This window comes from Rhinatrema bivittatum, chromosome 4 (assembly GCF_901001135.1).
Source record: "Rhinatrema bivittatum chromosome 4, aRhiBiv1.1, whole genome shotgun sequence".
Classification (NCBI taxonomy): Eukaryota; Metazoa; Chordata; class Amphibia; order Gymnophiona; family Rhinatrematidae; genus Rhinatrema; species Rhinatrema bivittatum.
Genome location: NC_042618.1, coordinates 196,588,474 through 196,603,591, shown reverse-complemented (window position 1 = coordinate 196,603,591; position 15,118 = coordinate 196,588,474). Strand labels below are relative to the sequence as shown.

General features: G+C 47.3%; 1 protein-coding gene across 1 annotated transcript in view; it reads left to right on the top strand.

Annotated features, from left to right (window-relative positions):
• Window positions 1-15,118, top strand: part of BAP1 (BRCA1 associated protein 1) — an 83,641-nt gene that overhangs the window by 46,551 nt on the left and 21,972 nt on the right. Inside the window, exons 12-15 of the mRNA XM_029599499.1 lie at window positions 255-388; window positions 12,470-12,936; window positions 13,377-13,540; window positions 13,632-13,724. Coding sequence (XP_029455359.1) covers window positions 255-388; window positions 12,470-12,936; window positions 13,377-13,540; window positions 13,632-13,724 — 858 coding nt within the window. The remainder of the gene's footprint in view (window positions 1-254; window positions 389-12,469; window positions 12,937-13,376; window positions 13,541-13,631; window positions 13,725-15,118) is intronic.

The following is a 15,118-nucleotide window of genomic DNA, read 5'->3' as shown; positions in this document are numbered from 1 at the left end:
CATCTATTGATTTTATTTTTTTCTAATTCCATCAGGCAGGTTGCCATCAGGGTGAGTGGACTTGGATGGGCTTAGCAATCTGTATCTGCTGTCATTTTTAGTTTAGAAACATGTGAGTCTTGCCTTGGCATTGAGTTTTGAGACTGTACTAACTTGAGTTAGCTGTCCATAAAGATAAAGCTGTAAAAGCTCCATCTCGCTTTTCTGAGCTACTTGACAGCTGACCCACCAGAATCTGCTTTTGGGGTCTGCAGGAGGAAGAGGACTTGGCAGCAGGAGTGGGTAGATCCCGGGTCCCTCTTCCACCACACCAGCAGTACTCTGATGATGAGGATGACTATGATGATGAAGATGAGGAGGATGATCGTAACACCAACTCTGCTATCAGGTACTCTCCCTGTCCCCCAAGCTTCTGTCTACTAACCATGTAATGCCTAAAAAGTCTGTTTAGCAAGACGTAATCTTCTCCCTTTATCAGCTTACAATCTTAGTTTGTGCATTTTTTAAAACTCCATAAGCAACACAAAATTTCTTATACATTCAGTCATACATATAAAACTATATTTCATGGTTATAGATTATGCTATTTGTCCAATATTTGTTCCAAACTTTATCATGCTCATATATTTTTTCATAAAGGGCTTAAGTTATTTTTTTAATTAGTACATTTTCATGTAGCTGTTCCCACCCATGTGCAGTTCTAAGGGGTCGCTTTCCAAAACTGGGCTATTGTGTTTGCAGGCTGTTTGTTCCTAGAGCAGTTGTGAACACCTTCCCAATAGCCCAGTAAACAAAGAGGAAGAGTCGGCAAGATATCATTTTTATGGCATTTTTTTCTCTCTGTTTGGATCTCCCCCCAAAACCTGTGTACGGCAGGAAGTCCACCATTTCTGAAGAATAATGCTATGGATTATCTTCTGTGTATGGCTTTGCTGTTAATGTGAATTTGTTTGACATAGGCAGTATTGACTGTTTCAGGTTTAGCATTGCCTCACAATTATGTTGCGTAAATTCTACAAACAAATTCTGAGAAATAATTAATCCATATAGTGTATCTACTATTACTTTTGAGTGCGGCAGTGTATACTGGGACTAGTCTATGCAGAGCCAGGTGGTGGGGGCCTGAGCCACATGTGGGAACGCACGCGCGTTTTTTGTGCGGCAGCCTTTGTTCTCTGTAACCTCCCGGGGGGGGGGGCACCTTGGTAATGGCTCCGGGGTCCCGATCAAAGGCTCGCTGGGAGTCTGGGGGGCTTGCTCCGGCACAGAAGGGCTTAGCGGACCCGTTCCCACTGAGCGCGGGAAAGGAGGCCATTTTGGCTGCCTTCGCAACAACCGCTCAAGTCGAGGAGAAGGATGATTTTCCTCCCCTCCCCCTTGTCCCCGCATGCAGGAGCCTCGGGGGGGGGGGGGGGGGCGGCGGTGAAAATGCTGCAGATCAGCTGTCCTCGTCGGAGGGCCCGGGGGGGGGGGGGCTCTCTGACTCCTCTTCATTTATCTTCAATTTTCTTTTATTGCTGCATAAGACTTTTAAAGTCAGGAAGGCAGCAAAAAGGCATTTGGTCAAATTTTCCCTTCCCAAGGCGGCCAAGTTCCACAGGACCCCTGGAAAGGGGGGTTCTCGGCCCTGAAGAAGCCTAGGACCCTTAAGGAGGGGGCCACCAGAACTAACCGTCCTCTGAGGTCATTAGCATCTCAGTTGGTGGGGGATTCTTCTTCTAAAGCGGGGCCAGGGGAGCCTCAGGGGGCGGACTCTCAGGCAACAGACCCTGATCAGGCCAACCAGGATCCGGATCAGCCTTTGTCGGGGTCTTCGATGGTAGAGGGGGATGACCCTAAGGTGGTAAGCTTCTTCCGGAAGGAAGAATTGGCCCCTCTTATTCCCGCAGTTCTCGAGGAGCTGGGCATAGAGAACACCCAGGAGAGTACGGTGCTGGGTGAAGTGGACCTGGTTATGTTGTGACTCCATGGTCCAACTAGGTCTTTCCATTTGTTGGACAGTTCCTTGTTCAGGGAGTGTGACACTTTAGATATAGGCCTGAAGGTCAGCAGGGCAATGGACAAGTTATACCCATTGCCAGAGGAAGCCCCTGGACGTCCTTATGGTTCCCAAGGTGGATGCTGCGGTGTCAGCAGTTACGAAGAAGACGACCATTCCGGTGACCGGAGCTACAGCGCTTAAGGATCTTCGGGATAGGAAGTTCGAGGCGCAGCTCAAGAGGATCTTCGAGGTCTTGGCTCTTGGAGCGCGGGCGGCTATGTGTAGAAGCTTTATGTTGAGAACCGGGCTCTGCTGGGTTCAGCAGTTGCTGGCGGATAAGTCCTTCTCTGCTTCGGAGGCTTTGCAGGCTAAGAATCTGGAAGCGATGGTGGTGTACAGCGTGGATGCGCTGTACGATCTGCTCAGAACCTCTACCACCAGGTGCATGATATCAGCAGTCTCCGCTCAAAGGCTCCTCTGGTTGAGGAACTGGTCAGCCAATGTTTCGTCTAAGGCGCAGCTGGATTCCTTTCCTTTTAAGGACAATTTGCTTTTTGGCAAGGACTTGGAGGACATGATTAAATCCCTGGGGGAGAACAAGGTACATAAGTTGCTGGAGGATAAGCCTAAATCAAAGAGCTCCTTTCCAGCTGGGTCTCGGTTCCGAGGAAATCGGAAGTTTTGTGCCTCCAGATCGTCAGGGTCTTCTTCAAGACAGGTCTCGGGCAGGCAGCAATCCTGGGGCCAGTTCTTTCATGGCCGACGTCCTGGCAGAGACGGTTCCTCCCAGGGATCGGATGGACCCAAATCTTCTCAATGAAGTGAGGCTGGCACATTCCCCAGTTCCGGTCATAGGGGGCCAGTTGGCTCTTTTTTACGAGGAGTGGGCCAAAATCACGTCTGACCAGTGGGTCCTAAGCATAATAGGTCAAGGCTACACCTTAGAATTTGCTTAGCCTCTCAAGGATTGTTTTCTGGTCTCCTTGTGTTTGTACGAGTGAAAAAGATTGGCTGTGCAAGACGCCGTCCGGCGCCTCTGCGAGCTAGGGGCCGTTGTCCCTGTGCCCTCAGAGGAGCGAGGGGCAGATTGTTACTCCATTTACTTCATAGTGATCAAGAAGGAAGGCATGTTCCGGCCCATACTCAACTTGAAAAAGGTCAAAAAAGCTCTTGGGGTCCCTCGGTTCTGTATGGAAACTCTTCATTCCATCATTGCTTCGGTCCACAAGGGGGAATTCCTAGAATCGCTGGACTTAACGAAAGCATACCTACACATAGGAATCTGTCCTGACCACCAGAAGTGCCTGAGGTTCATGATTCTGGGGGAGCATTTTCAGTTTTGCGCCCTTCCTTTCGGGCTAGCAACAGTGCCCAGGACCTTTATCAAGGTGATGGTCATGGTGGCTGCAGCGCTCCGGAGGAAGGTATTTTGGTTCATCCTTACTTGGACGACTGGCTGATTCAAGCGAAGTCGGAGTCCCTCTGTTGGACAGTGGTGGATTGAGTCCTCCAGCTCCTGAGGTCCTTGGGTTGGATAGTCAATCTCGCCAAAAGTCACCTTGTTCCCGCCCAAACCTTAGAGTTCCTGGGGATGCTTTTTGACACGCGAGTGGGCAAGGTCTTTCTCCCTGAGCGGCGCATTGCCAAATTGCAAGCACAAGTTCACGCGCTGTTGGGCAAACGTTTGCCCATATTATGGGATTACTTACAGGTCCTCGGGTCAATGGCGTCCACCTTGGAGTTGGTTCCATGGGCCTTTGCTTATATGAGACCTCTACAGTCCGCTTTACTATCCCGATGGAATCCAGTCTCAGAGCGATTTCAGCTACCGCTTCCTCTCACAGTCTGCGTGCTCCAGCCTTTCTTGGTGGCTTCTCCTGGACAAGTTGCGCCAAGTGACAGACTTGGAGATCCCCCACTTTGATAGTGGTAACTTCGGATGCCACCCTCTCCAGTTGGGGAGCGGTCTGTCAGGAGCGATCCGTGCAGGGCCAGTAGTCGGAGCGGGAAGCCTCATGGTTGATCAGCCTGCTGGAGACCAGAGCGGTGCGTCTGATTTTGCAGGCTCTTCCTCCTTCTGGTGAGGGGGAGATCTGAGAGGATTCTGTCAGATAATGCGACAACAGTAGCCTACATAAACCTTGCGTTGGAAGCCCGGGAGCTGATCAGCTGGGCGGAAGTGCATCTGGAGCGGATTGCAGCCTCCCACATCGCAGGCCTCGACAACGTTCAGGCAGATTTCCTGAGTCATCACCAACTCGATCCCAGGGAGTGGGAGTTGTTGGAGGAGGCATTTCTCCTTATTTGCCACCGGTGGACCCGGCCGTGCATGGATTTAATGGCAACCTTCCGCAATGCCAAGGCCCCACGGTTCTTCAGTTGGCGTCGAGAACCAGGGGCAGAAGGGGTGGATGCCCTAGTCCTGCCTTGATCGTCGGAGGTGCTTCTGTACGTCTTTTTGCCGTGGCTGCTAATCGTCAGTGTTTCATTGTATCGAGGTTCATCCGGGCAATGTTGTTCTCATAGCTCTGGAGTAGCCAAGGCGGCCATGATTCGCGGAACTGGTCAATCTGGCAGAGGACGGACTCCTGCAATTTCACCTCCTGCCAAATCTCCTGCATCAAGGCCCCGTTTGTTTCGAAGGGGCAGATCGCTTTTGTCTAGCAGCCTAGCTTTTGAGAGGGAGCGTTTTTAGGAATAAGGGCTATTCAGAAGCAGTGATCACTACCCTCTTGCAGTCCAGGGAGACCTCTACCTCCTTGGCGTTGGGAGCTTTTGAGTCTTGGTCTACAGTGCAAGAGGTTCAGCTTGTCCGCGCCTTGGTGTCGGATGTTTTGACGCTTTTGCAGGATGGTCTCAGCAAAGGGTTGTCCTTTAATTCACTGCAAGTACAGGTAGCAGCTCTAGGTAGCTTGCATGGTAAGGTGCGAGGAGTCTTCTTAGCAGCGCACCCAGATGTGGCACATTTCCTTCGGGGATTGAAGCACTTGCATCCACCCATCCGGAATCCTTTTCCATCTTGGAACCTTAATGTTGTTCTGAGGGTTATGTGTGTTCCCCCATTTGAGCCGTTGAAGTGGGCGACGTTAAAGGATCTGACATTAAATGTGATTTTTCTTGTGGCCATATCTTCTGCTCAATAGGTGTCGGAGCTTCAGGCTTTGTCGTGCAGGGGAGCCCTTCTTACGGATTTTTGATTCAGGGGTGCCTTTGAGAACGGTTCCCTCTTTCCTGCCTAAGGTGGTTTCCTCCTTTCATGTGAATCAGTCTATGGAGCTGCCTTCCTTTCCAGGTTTGGATTCCTCCATTCCTCTGTCCAAGGAATTGTGAAGATTGGATATGAAGCGGGCCCTGTTATGTAACAACAGTTTCCGCCTGTCTGATCATCTTTTTGTGCTGTAGAATGGCCCAGATGGGGGCAGAAGGCTTCTAGGGCCACAATTTCTTGCTGGTTGAAGGAGGCTTCAGCTCTGCATACATTGCGTAGGGTTAGCCGGTTTCATCCAGTCTTCGGGCACATTCTACTCTGTTTCAGGCAGCCTCCAAGTGTCAGCAAGTTTCACTGCAAGAGGTCTGTCGTGTGATTGCTTGGAAATCTTTGCACACATTTGTCAGGCACTACCGTCTGGATGTCCAAGCCCCAGAGGCAAGGGGGTTTGGCGAGAGTGTGCTCCAAGCGGGACTCTGTAGGTCACACCCCATATAGGGAAGCTTTGGTACATCCCAGGAGTCAGGACTGATCCGGGTACATACAGGGAAAGGAAAATCGGTTCTTACCTGCTATTTTTTGTTCCTGTAGTACCAAGGATCAGTCCAGAGTCTCGCCCAGTTTGGGGGTTAGGGAGAGTCCGCTCTTTTCAGTTATGACTCATCGCTTTGAAGAGTCGCTCTAAGAATGATTCAGGTTTTGGTCCCACTCAGGGTTCTCGTGTGGGCAAAGTTCTGAGTTTATAGGGTTTCATCTTACCTCTGCTCGTCAGTTCCTGAACCAATATCCAGGAACTTCATCTCTCTAGCATGCCCCGATGTTGCATCCTTTCCTGAAAAGTACCTTGGAGCTCTTTGTTGCCCAGGGTGGATGCTTTGGCATAAAACCACAATACCTGTGAAGCGTTGAGGGGCACTTAAAGATTCTCAGGATTGAAAGATGGAACTTCATCCAAGAAGATGTTTGAGGTTAACAGCATGTCAACTTTATGACTTGTGCTTGTTTGCCCTGGGTGCAACAGATTCCAATGGTGGATACCATTGAGAAGGAGGCAGAGCATCGGGATTGGTTTTAGCCTTCATTGCAGAAGCCTTGTACGATTTGATTTGGAATTTGGCTAGAAATATGTCTGCAGTCTCAGCGAGGCTGTTATTGTGACTTCATAAGTGGGCTGTGGCCAGGTGGACCAAGTCGCAACTAGGTAATCTTCCCTTTCATGGTAAACTGCTTTTTGGGGAACATTTGGAGAAGTTGGGTGAGTCTAAATCTTATAAGTTGCCTGAAGACAAGCCTAAGGAGAACCAGAAGTCATTCCCCAGCAGACAGAAATGTCATAAAATCGAGCATTTTCACTTGGGGAATAGTTTTTCGTCGCAGCGCCTTTATTCAAGCAAGTTGCAGTTCTTTTGCAGAAGTAAGAGGAAAACCCGGGAGGGATCCAGTTCCAGAACTGGAGACGTTAAAGATTCCCAGTGAGGTCAGCAGGTCCACTCCTTTGTTATGCACATAGGAGGCTGCTTGTCCTGTATTTACAAGGAGTGGACCAAGATAACAGATCAAAGAGTCCTGTCCATCATATAAAAGATGGTTACACCTTAGAATTTGCTCGTCCGGTACATGATGCCTTCATGGTCTCTGTGTGCTCCATAGGAAAAGAGGGAAGCACTGACTTTGGAATGCCTCCTCCTTTTAAGCGCGGTGTTCCCTGTCCTGAAAGAAGAATAGGGTCTTGGGCATTACTCTATTTATTTTATGGCTCCCAAAAAGGAGGGGACATTTTGGCCAATTTTGAATTTAAGAAGGTCAATGTCTGCTTGTGAATGCCCCATTTCCATATGGAGACTCTTCAGTCTATGGTTGCAACGGTCAGGAAAGGGGAATTTCTGGTCTCTATGGATCTTTCAGAGGCTTACCTTTATATCCCTATTCGCAGGGGTCATCAGAGGTTCCTCTGATTTGTGATTTTAGGAGGGCACTTTACAGTTTCAGGCTCTTCCCGTTTGGTTTGGCCATGGCTCTACACACATTTACCAAAGTGATGATGGTCATAGAGGTGACTTCGCAGAGGGGAGCATTCTGGTGCACCCATATTTGGATGATTAATGTTTAATAGATTTTGATAAATCACCTTTCATAACATAGTAATTAAAGTGATGTGCAAAAAAAAGTCAGTACTAAAACAGTGTTAAAATACAATTTAAACTTAAGTTAAAATTATATAAACTAACAAAAGATCAAATAATGATAAAGTAACTAACTTATCCAATAAAACTAGAGTCTAAGCATATTGACTAATAATATTTTTAAATTAACAAACTTCTTAAAAAAAAAACAAAAAAAAAAAACCCTAAAGTAAAATATAAGCTGCTATTAACAATAAAATGCAAGTTTTTTAGGCATCAAAAACTCAGGTAAAGTAAGGTTTAAAGTCTTTCCTGAATTTAATGTCGTCAGTTCCCTCCTAAGATAACATGGTAAAGAGTTCTATAACTGGGACCCTACACAGGTGAAACACAGGTCCCTGGTGTTTTGTAACCAAATTTCTTTAGGAGACGGGAGAATTTCCTTAGTAGCTGGGAAAAGCATAATGATCTACCAAGATGATAGATAAACTAGCTAAGGCGAGGTACACCACCATGCTTTAAAAGTTAACCTATCTTATGTAACCCAGACCACATTTTGGGTAACTAATAGGTCTAGCAGCAGTCTAGTGCAGTTAGGGAAAATAATTAGGGGAGTATCCATTCATGGACAGCCCGCCCACTGCAGAGCTGAGGTTTTATAGCAGAGCTCTGACATACTCTTGAGGGCAGTATTATTTGGAAGTCAGAGAGGGCGACTGTATTTTCCTAAGTTGGTTTTTGGGCCTACCTGGAGCCTCAGAGACCCCCTCCAGGATAAGCCAAAGGGGCTCTACTGCTGTACTCTCCCCACGAGGTGCAAAGTGGCTGTTCTGGGACTGATTTTTGGGATTTTGAACTCTTATTTAGAGGAGCCCGGCTGGAAGCCTCGGATTGGGGAACCCTGAGCTGAAGATGCCCAGTGTTTAGGGAAGATCTGCCCAACAAAGGTGGTGACCCGTTGCAGCAGATTCCTATAGTTATCTAATTTGGGGAAGAAGATTTGTTTTCCAACATCTGGGAGGAAATGTTTTTCTTCTCCTCTTCTGCCTATTAAGGGGACTGGCAAGAACTGCAGTCTACAAGGATTCCTACCACTAGGGACCCCCACCAGAAGATTAATCTACTAACTGTGAGTAAAAGATCTACTTTCAAGGGAGGACACCCGTCTGGTGTCCACAAAGTGCCCTGAGGGATAGAGATATTAACTCTGTGCCACGATAGATTTTTGTGCCATTGGGAGGGGTTTCCCGTCCATCCAAGGTGGCCTAGCCTAGAGGGACCACTGCACAATCTAATCCAGAAGTGTGGATGGATTTGTGGCCTAATAAAGACCAATGCGCACAGATAGAGGAGAAAAGATCTGTAATTCAGAGAGAAACTACAGAGACTGTGGTGTACCATTTTTCACTGTCCCATTCAACAAAACTGTATCAGTAAAGCATTATTTTGGACACTGCCTATGTGATCCCAGTGTGGTTTGTTTGGCACACAGCTCAGAGCAGAATGAGGGAACTCCATCCTAACTCACTAGTCACCCCATACTGGGACCGGAGAGGACACCTTTCCACCCCTAGTCCGAAGGACTACACCTTGGGATGGGAAGAGAAGTAAAAGCTAGCCAGGGTCCCTGCCCCAAAGAACTTACAAATAACTTCGTCCCCTTCCACACCCACTTGTACTTTGAGGAGGGGCTACTTAAACTGTATATGGCGGTAAGAAATTGTCAGCCAACAGAGCTCTTGCAAAAGTGGAGAGACGTATTGTTTTTTGTTTTTTAAACCAAAAATAAGATTGGCTGCTTTATTCTGAATAATCTATGAATCAAGTTGGTAGAGAGACTATGGTATAGTGAGTTACTGTAGTCTGAACGGCTTAATATTAGTGAAGATGTCATTACGATCATGGATTTCCAGACATGGTTTAAGTTATCTTATCAATCACAAAAAATAATAGGACCTTTTAACTAAAGAAGAGATCTGGCCTTCAAAGATAAATTTGGAGTCTAACTTAATTCCTAACATGGTTATATACTGTATTTCACATGAATCTTGAGCCTTAAACTGTATGTGGGGGTAAGAAATTGTCAGCCAACAAAGCTCTTGCAAAAGTGGGGACATATCATTTTTCATCTCTGGTGAAGGGAAATCCTTTGGGTCTATATTAAAAAAAAAAATAAAATAAAATACACGGCCTTTGACTTGGTTGAGTTGCCCTTCAGTTTAAAGGAGTGAAGCCAGTTTGATACTTTTATTTAAGCATTCATTAAAGTTGAAGATGGATACATTAGGCTTCTAACTAAATATCGTTTATTTGGCTACTAACTGAATATCGTTTGCGTAAAAATATGAACTAAAACTAAGTTCTGTATAATATTGCAAATGGAGCAAGGTAGAGATTAAAAAGCAAATATAATACTGACCTTTGTAGTACCCCACAAGTCAAGGGCCTTGGCTCAGACAAATTGGACTGCCAGTCAACTTGAAAACTTCTGTTGGTTAAAATGAAATAAACCAATTTAGCGCTGTATCACAGATACCAAGTTCTTCAAGACAAGCTATTAATGATTGATGATCTATGGTACTGAATGCCACTGACATGCCTAAAAAGACTACCAAAACTACTTTTCCCTTATCAAGATTTCAACTAATCTCAGAACTCGAGCAAAGTTTCAGGAAGATTGTCATTGGTCAGTCTGTTACAAAATTTGGATTGGGTGATCAATTTTGCCAAGAGCAAATTGAACCCATTTTAGGGCTTGTAATAGCTGGGGCCCGCTTCAAATGAGCTTAGGCAAAGTGTTTCTTACCACAGAAAGATGCTTGAAGCTTCAGGGTTAGGTGCAGCAGTTGTGGATATTGCTTTAACATCTGGAAATAGCCCTTTTTTCTGAAGGGTGTAAAATATTTTCATCCTTCTGTTAGGCCTGTGGTGCCATTGTGGAATTTTAATCTAGTCTTGAAGGCTTTGGGGCAGATTTTAAAAGACTTACGCGTGTAGGGGAGGGTTACATGCACTGGGCCTATTTTTCAAAAGGCCCGGCGGCACATCTAAAGCCCAGGGACGCATGTAAGTCCCGGGGCTTGAAAAATGGGCAGGGCTGGGGTGTGGCCAGAGGTCTCTGCAGGGCCGCTGGGCCGGGGGATCGCGCGCCGGCAGGCATAACTTCTACAACAAAGATACGGGGGGAGGGGGTTCTTTAGGGCTGGGGGGCGGGACAGGGAGGGGAAGGGAGGGGGAACGGGGAAAGCCAGCTGGTCTCCCCGAGGGCTCGGCGCACGCAAGTTGCACTAGTGTGCACCCCCTTGCGTGTGCCGACCCCCTGATTTTATAACATGCGTGCAGCTGCACATACATGTTATAAAATCGGGCGTACATTTGTGCGCACGTAGGTTTTAAAATCTGCCCCTTTGTGTAGGCCCTACTTTAAGTTGGTCAGGAGAGCACTTCTAAAGTATCTTACTCTGAAAGCAGTGTTTTTAGTAGCTATTTGTTCAGCGGGATTTTTTTCGGAATTGCGAGCCTTATGTAGGGATCCTTTCCTTTAGTTTTCAGAGGATGGGGTTTCTGTTCAGATGGTGCCCTCCTTCTTGCCTAAAGTGGTTTCGGTGTTTAATCTCAGCCAATCAATTGAGTTGCTGGCGTTTAGATCACAGGGCTTTTCAGCAGAGTGGAATCAAGATGTTCATGTGCTGGATGACCGTAGGATTCTTCTAAGATATCTGAAGGTCACAATTAGCTTTTGGAGATGGGATCATCTTTTTGTGCTGTTTAATGGTCCGAACAAGAGGCAGCAAGTGTTGAAGGCCTCTCCTGCCAAATGGATTGAAGAAGTGATCGCATTGGATTACATTTGCCAGGACCTAGAAATGCTGGTCAGTCTTTGTGCCTATTCCACTAGGGCTCAGGTGTCAGGAGATCTGTAGGGCAGCCACGTGATTTTCATTACACACTTTAGCCAAGCACTACCAGTTGGATACTCAAGCACCGGGCACAGAGGTGTGAGTGTATTGCAAGCGGGACTTTCAGGTTTCAAACCCAGCATAGAAAGACTGGGTTCATCCCATGCTTCTGGATTAGTCTGGGGGATAAGAAAGGAAAAAATTGGTTTTTACCTGCTAATTTTCTTTCCTTGAGTCCCACAGACCACTCTAGAGTCCCACCCTTGGTTTTCTGAAGACCACTCTCTTTCTGGAGTACATTATGATGACAGGATATAGTTTGAGTTGCTTTTGGCATTTACTTCTCCTTAGAGGAGGGTTTTGAAGTTGAAGTTTTTTTTCACTGAATTCCTTGCTCGTGGGAAGTAAAGGGGTTTTTGTTTTAGCTTTGTTACAGCTTTACCAAGTGACTGCAGGTGGCACAGTAGCTTAAGTACCAAGAGTGCAGCAAAGCTTTGGTTCTCTGTTATCATCGGCTGGTTTGTCATCACGCTCTGTCATCATGCATAGGTTTTTCTCCAACTATGTGTCTGAGCTGATCTGTGGGACTCAAGGAAAGAAACGAGCAGATAAGAACCACATTTTTCCTTCCTTTTCTGCTAGTGAAGTCTTCAACTATCCATGCAGTATTTATGGTTTGGTATGTATTGCTATGATGTCTGCAGGGGGTTTTATGGGAAGATCACACTGCCTGATTCAGGAGCAATTTAATCAAGTTGGAATGGCTAAGTAGGAGGATGTTTCAACTGGTATCTCCAAAGCAATAAAATAAAAATAGAAGAAAAGGGTGCTCTTAATCCTGTTGACAGCTGTGAAGGCTATTATCGTAATTCTTTTGCTAATACTATAGCTTTATTTGTAAATGCACACACATTTCCAGTTAACTATCACACACGCACACATGCGCACGCACACACTTTTAATATAGATGGCTTTCACGCTTAACCAGCAGCAGTTCTCTTGATGAGGGCTGTCCTGTAATCTGGGGAATGGGTAAACTTGTAAATGCTGTAGGGGTGGCTGATGGAAGACAGCAATTTTATTGTTAATAATTTACACTTTATCAGGTGGAGGCACTGAGTGACAGAGATTTACCCAGTCAGGAGGCCATAGCATAGCCAGAATTAGAGCCTCAGAAACTGACTCTCTGTCCCATGTTTTAACCACCAGATGGCTCTTTTTGAATGGAATGTTTTTCATGGTTTCATTCTTTTTGGAGGTATAAAAGGAAGAACCACAGGAAGCAGGACACATTGGCAGGAACCACCAACACTGGCCAACTCTCTGTCCTATTGCCCAACACTATTGACGTTCTGGCTGAGAAACTCAAAGAGTCCCAGAAGGACCTGTCCATCCCACTGTCAATCAAGACCAGCGGAGGGACTGTAGTGACTACCAGCACCCATTCCCAACCATCCCCCACACCAAGCAATGAGAGCACAGATACAGCCTCTGAGATTGGCAGTGCCTTCAACTCACCACTGCGCTCCCCCATCCGCTCAGCCAACCCCACCCGGCCTTCCAGCCCTGTCACCTCCCACATCTCCGAAGTGCTGTTTGGGGAGGAGGAGAGCTTATTGCGTGTGGACTGTATGCGCTACAACCGAGCTGTGAGGGATCTAGGACCTATCATCAGCACTGGCCTGCTGCACCTAACTGAGGAGGGGATCCTCCGCCCCTTAGCAGGTATGTGTGCTAGACAAGAAAGGGTGATTAATAGTATTTTGTGCCTCCTCAACCCTCTAAGGTGTTTGCCAGAGAGAGAGAGAGGGAGTGAATACTTGATATTGTGCTACCTAATCATTCCAGGTTTGTGTGCAAAAGCCTTTTTATTGAAGGGGGTGGCCATAGGGATACTTGTGTGTAGGTAGGCACTATATTTGGAATATGTGGTAGAGGTAATAGGTTAAGAACATGCCATACTGGGTCAGACCAAGGGTCCATCAAGCCCAGCATCCTGTTTCCAACAGTGGCCAATCCAGGCCATAAGAACCTGGCAAGTACCCAAAAACTAAGTCTATTCCATGTTACCGTTGCTAGTAATAGCGGTGGTTACTCCAGTGCAGAGGTTTATTTTGAATGTCATGCCATTTCTGGTCTTTTGTCACTATTTATTCTGCGTACAGATGGTGGGAAGAGCTCTTCCTCTTCAAAACAGAGTGAAAGCACACACACCTCCATCAAAATGGAAGAGGAAAAGGAGGCTGCTGAGCCTTGTCACAGCAAGGAGAAGAGTGGTTATGCTCTCAGGCCCAAAGATCAGGCTGTGGATGAGAAGTATTCTCCCAAGGTAACTTATCATCGGCTAGAGTTTTCAGAGAGGGAACTAGGAAGGAGAGCCCACTGGAGAGACTCAAACTCTGAACCCTTGTGCTTGGCAGGAACTATTGGCATTGCTGAAATGTGTAGAAGCCGAGATTGCCAACTATGAGGCCTGCCTGAAGGAGGAGGTGGAGAAGAGGAAAAAATTCAAGGTAGGATTATTAGGGCCAGAGGAAATATATAGATTAGAGAGAGAACAGAATTCTGTATTTCCTATTTGATCCCATAGTCTTTCTTTGCTTTTTTTTCCCCACATTATAAACCCCAGTTTCCCTCCAGGAGCCTGTAGGAAAGCCTGCAAAAACTTTCTTCTGTTCTTTACCAGTGCAACTGCTCAGAAAGTTGAGAAAGCTCTGGTCGGATGGGAAGCAGTAACCTGTCGTTAGTGACAGGCCACATTGCTATAAACTGCCCTGTGCCTCCATATGCAGTGGTATATACATTTTTAATAAAGATAAGAGATTTTTCTCCGAGGACAAGTAGAATGGTAGTCCTGACACATGGGTGACATCATCAGATGGAGCCCAGCACGGAAAAATGTTGTCCTCAGTCTCTTCCTTTCCGTGAAGGTTTGACCTCGCTGTCATGGAGCTCATGCTTGTTTCTTTGCTTTCTGAAGTTTTTTCATCGTCTGCATCACATCGGGTCCCTCTGCGTTTCTCAGGGGGTTTTTTCCCTTACGGTCTTGATAAGTTTCTCGGGTTCTTCTGGTCGATTGCAGACTGTGTTGCGCCCCCCCCGCCCCCAAGTGGCCGCCAGCAATTGACCACATGCCACGATTTTTGCCATGGCGTCGTCCGGCTTTTGCCAGTGCCCCCGGACTATGTCAATCACAACAGACCCCCACGACGCCTGTGTCCACTGCCTGGGGGCATCGCATGATGTCCATGGTTGCGACCTCTGTGCCCAGATGACCCCCAAGAGTTGTCGGGCACACTAGGACAAGATGGAAAAGCTGTTCAGCTCCAAAAAATCGGATCCATTGTCAGCGTCCGGGACTTCTAGCCCGCTGGGGAAGGAAGTCCCAGCCTCACCCCCCTCTGGGTCACCTCCGCTGCCATTCCTCGGTTCCAAGGTATAGGGGCAGGGGGACCGAGCGCATTCGATGTCTTCCCATTCTAGATCGGGCTTTTCTCCATCACTGTCAGTTCCAGGTAAAGACCAAGGTGAGCATTGGGAGAAGTCGAGGAAGCATCGCCACAGCTCATGTTCCTCGAAGTCATACCGCGGACAGGCATCGACCGCATCGGTGTCTCCCCCGAAGCGGTTTCATGCAGAGGAAGTGACTCCCTCCGGTTCTTCCGAGGACTCTCGGCGGCCTCCACCAGTGCTGGTGGAGGGTTCGGTGTCTCCCCATGTCTCGGGGGATGCTCTGATTCCGCTGCTGCTTCCTCCTCAAGCAGTTTTATCCTCTGCAGCTTTTGAGGAGGAGTTGGAGAGGTGCGTGCGGTTGGCGGTCTGCTGGGACCTGCAGGGCATTGAGCCTCCAGTTCCACTGGGACTGCCGCAGGGGCAGACTCCAGTGGTGCTTGAGTGCCTCCTGAAG